This window comes from Notamacropus eugenii, chromosome 4 (assembly GCF_028372415.1).
Source record: "Notamacropus eugenii isolate mMacEug1 chromosome 4, mMacEug1.pri_v2, whole genome shotgun sequence".
Classification (NCBI taxonomy): domain Eukaryota; kingdom Metazoa; phylum Chordata; class Mammalia; order Diprotodontia; family Macropodidae; genus Notamacropus; species Notamacropus eugenii.
The window spans coordinates 61,652,271-61,668,127 of NC_092875.1; the positions used below are offsets into that span (position 1 = coordinate 61,652,271).

A 15,857-nucleotide genomic window follows, 5' to 3' on the forward strand; every position below is an offset into this window, starting at 1 on the left:
AAGTGCATGAAACTGATAGGAAAGAAAGCCCTCTCCCCCTGGAGTCCAACAAAGCCCTCCCAAGGATGGGTTGCTGCCCAAGGGAAGACAGTGAACAACCTCCCCTGGCGAGCATTCTGTGCAGCTCCTGGGAGACAAGAGGGACGAGCAGGAAGGAATCAAGATCTCAGGAACTTGGATTCTGGAGAACAGTGACCTTTAAAGAAAATGAAAAGGTCAAGGTCTGCAACTCTGCCTATTTTCCACCAGCAGGCTGATAATGTGAGAGGCACTGGGGCACATTTAAAAAAATAATTCAATAAGCATTTATTAAGCAGCTACTATGTTTCATATGAGGAACCATCAGTTACAACAAAAGGAGTTTTGAATGCGATTACCTTGGTAGTGTACTTTCCAGGGATGTACACATTGACAATGAGGTTGATGCACGCATTGCTAGAAGCTAGCTCAGTGTTTGGGAGGCTCCAAAGAAAAGTTTGGGAGAGAAGAGGTATTAAACTGACTGCCAAACTAAAAGTCCACAGAGCCACTGTGCTGACCTCATTGTTATATGCTTGTGAAACATGGACAGTCTACCAGCACCATGCCAGGAAACTGAATCACTTCCATTTGAACTGTCTTGGGAAGATTCTGAGGATCACCTGGCAGGATAAGGTATCAGACACTGAAGTCCTTGCTCAAGCTGAACTGTCAAGTATTCAAACTATGCTTCAAAGAGTGCAACTCTGATGAGTTGGCCAAGTTGTTCAAATGCAAAACGTATGCCTGCTGAAAAGACTATTTTATGGAGAACTCGCATGGGGTAGGTGATCACATGGTGGCCAGAAGAAACAATACAAGGATACTCTCAAAGTCTCTCTCAAGAGCTTTGGATTTGACTATGCAACATGGGAGACACTGGCACAGGACCTCTCAGCATGGTGTGTCTACATCAGAAAGGATCCTGTGCTCTTTGAGCAAAGCAGAATTGAGACAGCACAAAGTAAATGCAGGATGCGCAAATTTGGGACATCCACCCCAAATATTCACATGAACTATCCATGCCCAACCTGTGGTACAGCATTCTGAGCTCATATTGGTCTGATCAGCCACAGTAGGACACACTGAAATTTCACTTTACCATGGTGATGTCATTTTGGTCCTCTTCAAGACGAAGGACAACAACCAATCATGTTCCAGGAACCATGATAAATGCTGGGGATACAAATAAGAGAAAGGGCAGCTCCTGCCCTTGTAATCTAAGAGGGGAAGACAACAGGAGGTACCTGGCATGTGGGGCAGCAGGTTCTCTGGAGGAGAAACCAAGAACAGTTGCTGAAAGAAAATGGAGAGTCACCTACATAATGGAATGAATCCTATAATCAAAAGAGGCTGGTTCTAGAGCTGCTTCTGCCCCGTACTAGCCTTCCCATAAAATAAGATAATACTGGAACAGTCTCTACTTCCCAGACCTGTGATATTCCAATGAAATAGATTTATAAGAGCACCTTACAAATAAATGTAAGCTTCTATTATAAATAAATGGGGCAGTTAGGTGGTACAGTGGATGGAGTGCTAGGCCTGGAGTCAGGAAACCCTGAGTTGAAATCCAGCCTCAGAAACTTACTAGCTGTGTGACCCCAGATAAAAATATTTAACCCTGTTTGCCTCAGTTTCCTCATCTGTAAAATGAACTAGTATCAAACCACTCTAGTGTCTTTGCCAAGAAGATCCCAAATGGGATCACGAAGAGTCAGACAAGACTGAACAACATTTTAATAACAATTCACCAGGCCTAAAACAGCATATTTACAAAAAGCTCTCCTCATAGCAACATTGTAAAGAAGGTAGTGCAAGGATTATTCTTACCAATTTAAATATAGGGAAACTGAGGCTGAGGAAGATGAAAAGGACTATTAGGGGACAAATAGCTAGTAAATATTAGAACAGAAATCCAAACCCAGAGGTCTATTATTATAATTGGAAGGCAGGAAAACTCTAGTGGCACACTCAGAGTTGAGGAAGAAGGAGAATACAACAGAAGTCATTCCAAATGTCAGCTCCCCTAATGAGGCAAGATGATTAGATAAAGTCCCTTACCTCAGGGGCAGAACAGGGACTATTAGCTATAAATGGAGTATCGGTGAGCACAAGGATATTGTTGGGAGTTATCTGTGAGCCCTGATACCAAAAGAATTCTAAGAAGCCTTGAGTTTAGCTTTCTATGACTTATAAATAAGGTACAAAGAGAATGCTTACCCTTCAATGATTTGAAAGAGACATGAATATACTTTGTCCACTTTTGTATGAAACCCCACAGCAACTAACACCTACCAGGAATATGGTGGTTGGGTTAGTGTCAACCCTAGATTGAACTAACTATAAGACAATTGGAAAGGGGACAATAAAACAGAACTGTGTCTTCTCCTTTTCCATTAAATTGGTTTCTTTGTCCTCAATAAACCCTGTAGTCAGATCAACTATGTATGAATTTTGGCTTATGTTCCCAATAATCACAAATACTCAAGTTGTATACCTATATGAAGAATATTTTTTTAAAATCATAAAAACTCACATTTATATAATGTTTCAACATCTACAAAGATAGGATGCTCACTGAATTAAGATTTCACAGGATGGGCACAGCTTTTAGAGAAAAAAATGTCATAAAAAAGAGCTAGATAGGCACGGATGGGGTGCAGTTGGCATGCTTGGATGGGAACTCCTGAATTGTTAAGATCACAGAGTCATTTGAATATGGTGGGAAAAGAATGTTGGACCTAGAAGTCAGAAGACAGGTGGGCCCCACTTTGACCTCCCTAACCCACAGTACCATAGCAACCTGGGTTTACTTTTTATTCTCCAACTAGACTGAGCTCCAAGGAGGTGGAGACTAATTTTAGCTCACTTTAAATAGCCCTCAGGGACTCAGACAGAGGTCTGAACACAGCAAGTGCCTAGTAAAAGCTGGCTGCTATGATTAAAGATCAGCTCAAACAAAGCATAGTTATGCAAGAATAGGCAAATTACTTGACCTCCCTGAGTTGGTCTTCTCATCTGTAAAATAGGGGTAACAATACTTGTAGCTACTAACCTTAAAACTACTGAGGAAAGTGCTTTGTAAACTTCAAAGTGTTACAGAAATGGAAACAGCTGTATACCCCTTAGAGCCTAGACCCACAGAGCACATGATTAGGAAATGGTTGTTCAATGAATGCATAGAATGCACTACATTTCTGACCAATAGCAAGATATCTGGCCAAGTGTCCGGGCAGGTCCCAGGCTCATCTCAACTCTCTCCTTTGGATGGCAGAATTAAAGAACATTAGAGTAAGCCAAAAACTCGAAATAAAATAAGGGCCTACTAACTGGGAAATGACTAAACAAAGTGTGATGCAGGAATGTAATGCGCTATTATAGCACTGTCAGAGACACAAATAGGAAGAATTCTGAAAAGCATGGGAAAACTTGAACGGATGCAAAACAAAGAACCAGGAAAACAGTATAAACAATGACTCCAAATATGTAACAACAAAGAACACCATCCTTTCTCCCTTCCTCCCCCCAAAAACTTCATGAAAATGGCCATTGTATAATTATAATCAATCAATAGTTAATACACATTATTAAATGCCTACAACATGCCAGGCATTGGCACTGAGGACACAAAAAGAGGTAAAAGATAGTCCCTGCCCTCAGGCACTCACAGTCTATTGGTCACCAAGCCTGACCAACCTTGCTAAAGAGATGGGAAAGTGCAAAGAGGACTGGAATACTGCTAATTGTGGGCTGGTTTTGCTGAACTCTTTCTACCCTTATTTTAATCTTTGGCTGGCTTGCTGGGTAGGGGAAGAAGAAGAGGTATATTCAGAAATGAAAATGACATAAAAACAAAAAACTGAAATAAAAAAACCAAGAATATTAGAAATTACATTACTTCAAGGATCTATGATGATGTCATTCAGGTATTCTATCTAATGGTACAATCAATGAAAAAGTATTTACTAACGGCTCCTGTGCTTTGGATGCTGGGGATTCAGAGACAAAACTACTCTGGTCCCTGCTTGGATGAAGCCAGAATTCTGTCGTACATGAGGATTGCAGCCCTTCTGTGAGATTTCACATACAGATGTTAGCTGATGTGATTATATCTACGAATGATCAATACTTCCAAGATGAACAAGGCTGGTCCATGGACACAGACACATAGTTCATCAACAGTTTTATAACCTAAACATGTCCAGTTTGGCAGAGTCTTAGCTAGCTCTTTTGTTCTGCCTGCACAGGCTCTGAGACTGTAGGCCACCTCTACAACATTCTAGTAGAGGGGAAGAGACCTACCTCAGAGATCATTTATGGCTAACCTCGCCTTCATTTTACAGAAGTAGGAACTAAGGCCCATAGAGTAGAAGGGACTTGCCCAAAGTTGTATAGTAACGCAGTGGTGCTGGGACTGGAGCAGAGATCTGACTTGGCCTCTAATGGTCCCACAATACCATGTTATGATTTTCTGGATTCTATGTCTGGGGGAGTTGAGCAACTTAATTAAGAGGCCAGACAGACTCACACAATCAAATGTTGTAGCAGCAGTTAGTGTCGGGTTAATCACTCCCCACAGACAGCGCTCTGTCCAGTCAGGCTAAAAGTGTCTCAAGTGACAGGGCTGATTCTATTTTAAAATCTCAGCGCAATCTCATAAAATAGTAAGAAATGAGTCCAAGGTCAGTTTACCAGGCAAAGGGGGCCTCTGGGACAGACCCTGAATGAATGATGGGCCTAAAAGCCAATGTTCCAACCTTCTCCCAGCTCACTTATTACCTATGCTGAAACTGATCATTTCTTCCCCTGCTTTAAATAATGGAGCTGGATAGAAACAGCAATGAATTTGGAAAGGTGGCAGAATACCAAGGATACTGGTTTCGAACTTGGGGAATAATCTGGGGTAGAATTCCAACACTGCTATTTATCTTCCAGGTCATCTCAGGCAAGCTAGGTCCTGTTCCTAGACCTTGGTTTGCTCAGCTTTAAAATGAAGGGGATGGATTAGACAGCATCTAAGGTCTGTTTCTTAGTTAGGATCATAAGAATCCTAGTTTTGCCATTTTACTAACCTTAGGCAAGTTATTCTCCAGTTTTGTCATCTGTAAAATAGGGATTATTTTCATAATCCTCCCCCATTTCATAGGGATGTACTTGGGAAGACACAGTGCTATGGACATACCAGCTGTTATTCTTAACAACTCAAGAGATTTCTGTGACTTCTTCCCTGTTCATTCAGGCCTGAGAGAGGTCACAAAAAGACTAAGGAGGAGGAGAAGTGATCGGGAGGGAAGGAATGTGGTATGCCCATATAAGAATGACATTTATTAAAGGCCTACTACCATGTGCCAGACATTGTACTAGGCACTGGGGATACATTGACAAACATGAAACAGTCTCTGCGCTCAAGGAGTTTACCATCTATAATAACAGCTAGCATTTAAAGAGTGCTTTAAGATTTGCAAAGTGCTTTATAAATATCTCATTTAATTCTCATGACAACCTTGTAGGATGTGCTTTACTACCTCTATTTTATAAATGAGGAAACGGAGGCAGACCAAGGTGAAGTGACTTGCTCGGAGTCACACAGCTAGTAAGTGTCTATGGCTAGACCTGAAGATGAGGTCTTCCTGACTCCAGGCCAGAGCTTTGCCCACCATGGCACCCGCCTGCCTCACAATCTTGCAAGAAGAGAGAATGCACACATAGACAGTTGGATACAAAACAGATATGAGTTGGGGGAGGGAGGAGAGATGCAAGGGAACACTAGCAGCATCACATAAGGTTTCATGTAAAAGGTGAGGTTTTGGAGAACTTTGAGAAATAGAAAATGGTGGGGGCTGGGAGTCCATACCACACATGGGATTACATAGTCACAGGCAGGACATCGGGTGTCCTGTGTGAGGAACAGCAAGAACTGTGGTGCGTGTGCAGTGGTGTAAGGTGGGAGGCAGGAGGAGCTTACATCTGAATCTGGAGGAGCTGTGGTGACACTGGCACATCTCTTTGGCAGAAGCTGTGGGGAAAACCTGGCACCAACTCCTGATTCCTTCCTATCAGGGAGGTAGGTTACCAACGGCTATCCTTTGCCCACAATGTCAAAATGAAGGGGCGGTGTAACATTAGGCCAAAAAAGGCCAAAGAAAAGTATTCTCTATAGGATTGTCCATGGCAAGTTTGGAAAATCCTAAACCTCAACTAAAGAAAGTGATGAATGGAGGGTATATTTGGAGAGGGGGCACCAGGGCTCAGAAAGATTTGATTCAACCAATACATATGTCAAGTACCTACTGTAAGTATTTGTTAGAGATACAGCCAAGCCAAGGTAAGTGGGTTAAGGATATAAGGCTTCCTCAATGGCATTGTGGAAAGAGCCCTAGAATCAGGGAGCAGCAGTAGTACTGGCACCAACGAGTAGTGTGACTCTGAGGAAGTCAATAGCTCTTCTTTGTCCTCAGTTCCCTCATCTATAAAATGAGGCAGTTGGACTACAGTCCTCACCTACTTTGACATTCTGTGATTCTAGATGTTTCTGTACTGAGGGGATTACCTACTGTCTATCCATATGGTTTCTTATGTGATGCACTTCCTTTGAGGGACCATGAGCTCAGGCAACATGAATTTATTTATTGGCCCCATATAGGCCAATCTTCCAATGCAAAGGAGATTTAGGAAAGATGTCCATGTCTATTTGGGGATTGGTCTGGTGCAAGATACCCCACAGGCATCTGAGGAAAACATGGTGGACTAGTTTAGACAGTACATTTCAACTCTGCCATTCTGGGTTCTAAGGCCCATGCTAGTATGTTCTAAGTGGAGAAACTGCCACACTAGAAAATCAGGAATCCATCAAAGTGTGTTCTAGGGTGATTTCTAGCTTTAGTAATGGATGACTCTAGGATATAGTCACAGAATTATGTACATCACTTGATAAATCTTAAAAGTGCTATTCAAATTCAACCCAACTCAACAAAGCTTTTAAAAATAAAATTCTGTTATCATTATGTAACCTATATTTCCAGTGAGTCATTCTTTAAAACAAAAAATTTAAAAGGGGGGGGGAGAAGAATTTTGCAAAACTAACACACAGAAAAAGTCTGGCATTATTTACAGTCAGCATTCCACACCCAACAGTCCCTCACCAAGAGGAACAGAGATGCCTTTTCACATCTTTGTTGGGCCAAACTTTACCATTATCATTTCAAAGCATTCGGTTTCTGTTTCGACATTTATTTATTATGGCATGAGTTTGAATATTCAGCTAATACAACCATTCTAAGCTCACTATTTAGTGTAGGGTATAAGATGCTGGACTAAATTTTAGCAAATACTTGTCAAACTGCTGTCCAGCTTTCCAAGAAGTTCTGGTCAAATAGGGAATCCATCCCCCAAGCAATTATTGTTCATGGGTTTAGTGAACACTAGGGAGGCTTCAATTGTTCCTGGTTACTCCATATCTGGTCTACTCTGTTCTATTTTCCAAACTTGATACAGACAATCCTACAAATTCTAGTTACTACTTTATGGTATAATGTGAGACCAGAAAGTGCTCTTCCTCCTTTATTCCTAAATATTTTTGTAATTTCCCTTGAGACGCTAGACTTTTTGTTCTTCCAAATGAATTTTATTATTTTGTCTTGTTAAATACTTCCTTGCTAGTTGGACTGTTATATCACTAAATCTTTAGCTTAATTTAGGTAGTATTGTCATTTGTAGTATGTTGATGCACCCCAGCCATAAGCAATGAATACCCTTACATTGTTGATATCTGTAAAGAGCGTTTTGTCATTGTATCAACAGAGGTCTTGAAAGTACTTTGCTAGATTAGCTTCCAGAGATTTTATGGCATTCCAGTGACTTTTAAAGGGACTTGACTTTTTAAAATTCCTTCCTGGATGCTGTTACTATAGAGAAATCATACTGTATAAAAAGCATTGCATGTACCTGGCAACAGGGATAAAAAGAAAAAAAAAAGAAAGCCTTTGTCTTTAATGAGCTTCCATTCTCTTCTCATTAAACTAATAATCCTTAGATATGCCCCCCATTATTTATTTATTTTTAGCACTCCTTTTTAAAAATTTTGAGTAACAAATTCTCTCCTTCCCTTCAGTCCCCCCACACCCACTGAGATGGCAAGGCGATACGATATCAATTATATGTGGCATCACACAAAACATATTTCCATATTAGCCATAAACATGGCATTTTAAATAACCTTATCAACTTACCATCTACTTAGCAAAAACAAACCTATTAAGCTCAGATCGTAACATATTACTGACAAATAGTTTGCTAAACTCCAGTTTACTCAGTGCCATGTGAGTTATGATTATTACTAAAACCCTTGGCACAAACAAATGCAATCTATTGTGTCTCAGAAGACTCAGAGAGTCGATGATGTCTACACTACCAGAAACAAGATTCAGTTCACCAGGGCCAGAAAGGTCAAGAGTGTTCTAATTTCATCTCTATCACTCCCACCATAGTGCCCATCACCCACCATCAACTCAGAAAATATCTACTTATTCACTAAAAGTGTCATAAGCTGAGGATTTTTTAAACTTCAGAAATACATTACATTATTAGTACTTGGAGCTTCCTCACTCATACAGTGACTTCTATCACTATAGTTCTTTAAGGCTTACAAAGCACTTTGTTCAAATCCACTTTGTAAGGGCAGCGTGTCAGTTAGTCAATATTTATTATGGGTCTACAATGTGACAGGCATTGTGCTAAGTGTTCTACAAGTTAGATCAAGTTGTACTGTCCTTAAATAGCAGGCGAAGTCAGAGGTCACGTGCCTTGTCCAATATTAGACAGTCTGATACCAGTAAATGCCCAAGTCAAGATTATAATCCAGTTCTTCTATAAGAGGAAGCATGCTAACAGAAAGAGCATTGATTCTAAAGTCAGAGGAGCTTGGTTCAAATGAGCCTCTGACCTTCACTAGTTGTGAGAACCTAGGCAAGTTACTTCAGTTCTCTGACCCTCAGATTTCTCATTTGTAAAAATAAGGTCCTCAAACTAGATGATCATTGAGGTTCCCTCTAGTTCTACTGCAATGATCCTGTCCTCTTCACTATCCCAGGCTGCCTCTCAATAATACAGTACTTTTTGGTTAGAAGGACTTTATCTCATTGGATCCTTACAATGCCCTTGGGATGCAGGCAGTATAATCCTTCCTACTCTCATCTTGCACATGAGGATAATGAGGTTTGGAGAAGGAAGGCACATGCTCATCAGACTCACAGACCTTATAAGTAAGTGGTGGGCCTAGGCCTACATCCCAGGGCTCTTGGTTTCAAGTTCGGGCCTCTATTATGTACTACAAGTCTCCTCTAGTGCTAAGATTTGGTAACTCCACACTCTAACAGAGATACTAACAATTAACCAACAAATAACATGGGCCTACTAAGAAACGTTCTCAAGGAGGAAAGAATGCCTTTGTCTATAAAACCATGGCAGTACAGTAGAAAGTGCCGTGGCACTTGGAGTTTGATGAATGAGGCCCAAGGTTGGGGTCTGACACCCTGGGCCACAAAGAGAGACAACATAATGTAAGGCAACAAGCTTTGGATTTAGAGCCAGAGGACCTGGATTGTAATCCTAACACGGCTCCTTATTACCTGCAATGTGACTTTGGACAATTCAGTTTACTTCTCTGGGTCTCAGTTCTTCATCTATAAAAGGACAGGGCTAGATTATATGACCACCTCAATATCTAAAACCAATGATGCTACAACCTCCCTGAGCCTCAGTTTCAATAAAACAAGGATAACAAATCTCATGAGACCTCCCTACCCTAGGACACTGAGAGAGAAATAACTTCTTAAAGTGCTCCAGAAATATGGATGGTGATGATGATGATTCCCTTTGGAAGAAACAAAATAGAGGGAAAAAAGGTGAAATTTTGTGTGTTTCTGGCACAGAGATTTGACTCCAAGATCATTTTCTTCCAAACTGCAGCTGTTGAAACTATTTTGGTTTCTTCAGACTAAGCAATATGTTATTCAAAAATAGCATGTGAAAATAAAGAAACACTAAATTTGGAAAGTTTGCACCCAGAAACATTCTTTGGAAAGATAGGGGAGGTTTTAAAGGAGTTGAGATTTCTAACCCAGAATGAGAACTGAGATGGTTAAATCAATCAATGAGCCAATAAGAATGTCCTAAGGCCTACTATGAGCCTAGACTTGGGGGACAAAGAAGGAGGTCTCCCGTCTAATACAGTCTAACAGGTTAGTAGCTGGAAACCTGACAGGAGATTGCAGCAAATTCCTATCTCTCTGAGGTTCAGAGAAGCAACAAGGGCTTCCTAGGTCTGTGAATCAAGTGCTAATTTCAAAACTCTGGCCCCTTATATTTATAATCTTATATAGTGCCTTTTGCTTGATAAATGGCTTTCAAACCTTTCAGAATCAGAATATCAGAGCCTGAATCATAAGCCAACTGAGTCCAGCTCTTAGAAGGAATCTCCCTCATGATATATCCAACAAATCTTTTTTTGTATCCCCAGAGTTTAACACGGTACCTTGGCACACAATTAAGGTCTGTTGACTTGATCTGACACAAGGGTCTGTTGGAATATCTCTAATGATGAGAACTTCACTACCTACCAAGAGCAGCAACTACTCCATTTCTTGACAGCTCTGAATAAGGCATTTTCCTTTATAACCTCCTCCCTGTGAGAACCCTCAGCCCCAAGTTCCTGATTCTGGAACCAAGCAGAACAAAGATGATCCTTCTTCCCTGATTTAAAGACAGCAATTGTGGTGGCTTTTTCTTATCTAAGCTAAACATCCTCACTTCTTTCAAACGATCCACATATATCAAAGTTTAAACACCCTCTGCCAGGACTTCAGCAGACCAGAATTTGCCAAAGATCCTAACTTAATCCCCAACCTGTAGCACTTTACTCAAGCCCCCTTGTGCTTCTTTCCCTTGGGTTGGAGATGATCCTGCAGTTCTACAAGGTAATGCTCAGAGAGATCATGGGTCCAGCTAGATGGTCTAGCAGATGAGATCTAGCCACATTAAATACAAAAGGGCTCATCACCAGGAAGGCTGCAAGGAGAATGGTGCCAGCCATAACAACTCTCAAAGACCTACTAAGTCATAGAAGAGCTGCAACTGAAGTTGGTAGAAGTGATGGGAATGCCAATGAAACTGAGGATGTTGAAGTATTATAGGAAGTTCTTCATTGTTTACAAAGTGCTTTCAAAAAACCCAATTTGATTCTCACAAAAGTTCTGTACCACAGGCAAGAGGCATCATGATCTGGTAGAAAGTGCACACTAGCTTCAGAGGCAAAGGTTTTGAGTTCCCTTTATGTATGCAGGCAAGTCAATTGCTCTGGACCTCCTGCTCTTCATCTGTAAAATGAAGGGGTTGGATGAGATGGCCTCTATGGTCCCTTCCAGTTTTGTAGCTATGATTCTGTGTACACAGGATTCTCTTCCTTACTAGGCACAGATGAGAAAACCAGACCTCGAGAAGGAAAGCAATTTATCTTAGGCCACATAACTAGTCCACTGGATCGAAGAAATGGAGTGGCATGGTACAATGAGAACCCAGGTATCTTGATTCCTTGGTTCTCTTTCAACTACATCAGGCAACATCCTTACAAGTCCAAACACATTCAGTCCAACAAAAGTTGTCAGTTCTTCAAGGTCCATATGTCTCCTCAAGCACCTGTAAACCCCAGACAACTCTTTCTGAAAAAATGGTTCAAGAGTAATGCCATTAATCAAAGGGGTTTAAAAGCTGGGATGGGGGGTGAAGAGGATGGAAAAAGCAGGGCAGACTCACAGAACAGGAAGTCAGAACTAGAGGGGACCTTAGAACATAGAACAAAGAACCTTAGAAACCACCACTTCCATTACCTAATTTTAGCAAACAGATGTAGAAACTGAGGCACTGAAAGGGAAAGTGATTCATACAGAGTTGTAAAGCAAGAGCCAGAAGCAGAATACAGGTTTTCAGCCTCCATGTCATCTTATATCCAAATCTACCTTTTCTGAAAGTTCTGAAGACTAGCAGACAGGATTCCCTAGGAGCCACTATAAATCTTAAGTGAAGTATTATACCTTCATAAGCAGTCTCCCCCACCCAGCTTCACCAAAATGCCTTGCTGGTCAATAGCCTAGTCTCAGAAATTGAACTCTGACTGGGCTCTATTATCCAAGTTCACCAAGGGACAGGCACAGAGACAGGAGCATGCGCAGGATTACCTGGTTAAGTGCTGAGAACTGTAGCCAAAACTGCATCTGGGCCATGCTATAAGGAAATTGGGCTCAGAACAGCCCACAGGACAGGCACCCCCTTCGCAGCCAAGCAGGGGAAAGATACATTCATGACAGCAGCGGCAGCAGCAGCAGCAGCCTTCAGATGCCAAGGGCCCAGGCAACCACCAAAGAGAAAACTGGCAAGGAGAGCAAGGAGCCTGAGGTGGCAGCCCTGGCTGGGAGGGGACAGAGTGCCTCTCCCGCATGCACAGGAGATTTGCATAGGCTGTTTAGTCATGAAGCCTCAGAGCTTACTTCCTCTAAGACCAGGGCTGACTTTCAGGAAATGATGTCTGCTTGGTAAGTCAGTGAAATTACTGGCAGTGTGATGAGAATTACTGTATGTGGTGTAATTGAGCTGCTGAGACACTGTAAACAAAGATGACCTCTTCAATGGGGTTTGATTTCACGTGGGTCAGAGATGAAGCCTCTAGCTACCTGGTTCCTGCTGCAGTGACAGCAACAGCCCTTCACTTTTCTGTCTGAGGTAGGCAAAGCTCCCTGCTTTGACCGTGTGTGTGTGTATGTGTGTGTGTGTGCGCGCGCACATGTCAGAGGGAGACAGCACTATCTTTTCCAAAATGAGACAGACAGAAGACAAATATTAAAACAAGTATTTTGGGAGGAAGTAATTCAGAAGAGACACTGATTCAGAAATCTCAGGATCCAATCCTAACAGATACCACAAACCTGTATAACTTTGGACTAGTCACATAAAATCAGAGAATTCTAATACTGGAAAGGTAGCTTAGAGACAGTTGTTTTTTTGATGAGGAAAGTATCTTCTTAAAGGTGATTTGGAGTGTCAGAGGAGGCCCTCCTGATCTACACTGCCAAGTCCAAAGCTTCTGTCATGATACACACACTACCCCCACCTCCCCCAAGCTTCCTCTCATGGCCTCAGTTTCTTTAGGTGTATGGACTAGATATCTCCTCTAAGGCCACTCTGGCTTGCTGTCTACAAATCCCAGCTCTTGCATCCCACAAGTACCACCCCCATTCTCTCAATACCATCCCTTCTCTCAACAAGCCACAGATGCAGGAACAAGTATGACCACCTAGAGAGCCTCTCAAAGTCTCCGTGGACACTGATTTTTAAAAATCCTTCCTTCCAATCAGGTCACCTGTCTAATCTCTTAGGAAAGGCAGGAAGCACATGGGCTGCTTTTGAGGAGAGGCTAATTCTGAAGTCAATTTCTGGACTGGGGTGGGGAACTTGCACCTCAAGGTCACATGTGGCCTTCTAGGTCCTTGGGTGCAGCCTTTTGACTGAGTCCAAGTTTTACAGAACAAATCCTTTTATTAAGGGGGTTTGTTCTGTGAAGTTTGGATTCAGTCAAAGGGCTGCACTTTGAGGGCCTCGAGGCCACAGGTTCTCCACCTGTTCTAGATAAATGGGATAACAAAAGTCTAGGTCAAGCTTCACCTGGGGAATTTGGCTTCTGCATGACTCAGTGACAAAAGGGGCATTTGTCTACTGTGGGGAGCAAAGATGTGGGCAGCAGGAGACTGGCCACACATCCCTGGGTCCCAAACTGAATTCTCTAAGTCTAGGGTCTTTGAAATGAAAAGGATTATCTGGTCTTGTTGGTTAGTTATTTCTCAGTCATCTCTGACTCTACATGACCCCTTTTGGGAGTTTTCTTAGAAAAGGACTGGAGAGATTGAATATTTCCTTCTCTAGATTATTTTACACATGTGGAAACTGAAGCAAACAGGTTAAGTGACTTGCCCAGGGTCACATAGCTAGTAAGTGTCTGAGGCTGGATTTGAACTCAAGTCTCCCTGACTCTAGGCCTAGTGCTCTATCCACTGCACCACCTAGCTGGTCTTACTCTGTTCATTTTACAGAGATGGAAACCGAGACCCAAGGAGGTGAAATGACTTGTCCAAAGCCATCAAAGAAATAAATTGATAGTAATTCCCTTCAGATCTTAGCTAAAGGTCCACCTTCAGCAAGAAGCCTCTCAGTTCCCCTTAATTTTTGTGCCTTCCCCTTGGGGTGATCCTCAATGTATCCTGTACATAGTTACTTGGAAGTTGTCTTTCTCATTAAATTATGATCTCCTAGAGAGCAGGGACTTTTGTTTGCCTGTCTTTGTATCCCCAGCACTTAGCACAGTGCGTGGTAGATAGTTGGCACTTACTGAATGCTTGCTGACTGACTGAAGTAGCAAAGCTGGGTAATTCAAATTCAGGCCTTTCACTCATGTGTAAAATGAGTGGGTTGGACTAGTACCAGTGTACCAGTCTTCCCCTAATAATACAATGGTTCTCAGAGGTGAGTCACTCTACTTTCCTGGGGCTGGGCCCATGAAGGGCCTCACCCTTATCTATATTGTCCAAGGAAGCTTCAAAGTGGAAGCATGGAGGAAGGTCCTTGGAATTGTGGAGTATCAAGATTAGAAGAGATCTCTGAAAACAGTTGGAATAATCCCTATCTGAAGTAGGAACACCCTTTATCACATCCCCAGCAAGGGGAAATCCAGCCTTGGTACGAGTACTTCCATAAACAAGCAGCTTACTGACTATAAAATCAATACTTCCATTTTTACACGGCTCAAATTGTTACGAAGTTCTTCCCTAGGCAGCTTGGTGGCCTAGTGGAAAGAGCACTGGGACTGGAGTCAGGAAGACCTGAGTTTAAATCCAGCCTCAGACCCTTAATAGCTGTGTGACCGTTGGGCAAATTATTCATCTGCCAGCCTCAGTTTTCTCCTGTGTAAAATGGGAACAACAGCAGTGCCTTCCTCCCAGGACTGCTGTGAGGATCAAATGAGATAATACTTGCAAAGTGCCTGGCACGTAGTAGGTATATGACAATTGCTTGTTCCTTTCTCACTTTCCCGTACCGATCTGAAAATTTACTCCTTTTGATGGGCTCCAAAAGCTCTGGGCAAAAATCCATGTCAGACTACAGAAAAGTTGGCTTTGGGCAAAGGAAACAAGGTACATCGGACTAAGCAGGAACACTTCTTTATAATTACAAAGTGATGCCCTCAATTAAAAGTATTTATTACATACCTAACTGTGTGTAAAGCGTTAGGGACACAGAAACAAAGCAAGTTCCTGTCCTCAAGAACCATTCCCCACAGTAATCCCATGAGGTAGGAAGAGTATTATTATCCTTGTTTTATAAGTGATGAAAATAAGTACAGAGACCATACATCTAGAACTAGAAGGAACCCCAAAGGCCTTTTAGTTCAAAGTCCTCATTTTACAGATGAGGAAATTGAGATCCAGAAAACTGAAGTGTTTTGTCTAAAGTTACATGGGTAAAAAGTACCAGAAGGTGGATGTGAACCTGGCACCAAAGAGTCCAGAGACAGTACTCTTTCCACATACCACACTGTTCCTGGATAGTCAAATGCTTCTTTCTTTCCCCCTTTGTAGAAGTAAGGACTTAGATGCATGACCACATGCTGTAGAAGCTGACCCAAAGAGCCCCTTTGCAGGTAGCATTCGCCTACTGCCACGCCCTCCATCCCTTGCCCATGGCCAGATGTCCAGCCAAGGCTGAAGCTGGCAGGTTTGAACCCACCAGAGCTTCTGCCT

At 42.1% G+C, this 15,857-nt stretch overlaps 1 protein-coding gene across 4 annotated transcripts in view; it reads right to left on the reverse strand.

Moving 5' to 3' along the window:
* SBNO2 (strawberry notch homolog 2) overlaps positions 1 to 15,857 on the reverse strand; it is a 226,517-nt gene that overhangs the window by 61,082 nt on the left and 149,578 nt on the right. The window contains exon 1 of one of the 4 annotated variants that reach the window (XM_072601360.1): positions 12,249 to 13,169. The exons of the other annotated variants lie outside the window; for them this stretch is intronic. Within the exon in view, the coding sequence (XP_072457461.1) occupies positions 12,249 to 12,293 (45 nt within the window). The 5' untranslated portion in view covers positions 12,294 to 13,169. Of the gene's footprint in view, positions 1 to 12,248; positions 13,170 to 15,857 lie in introns of those variants that run through there. 4 annotated transcript variants of the gene reach the window in all.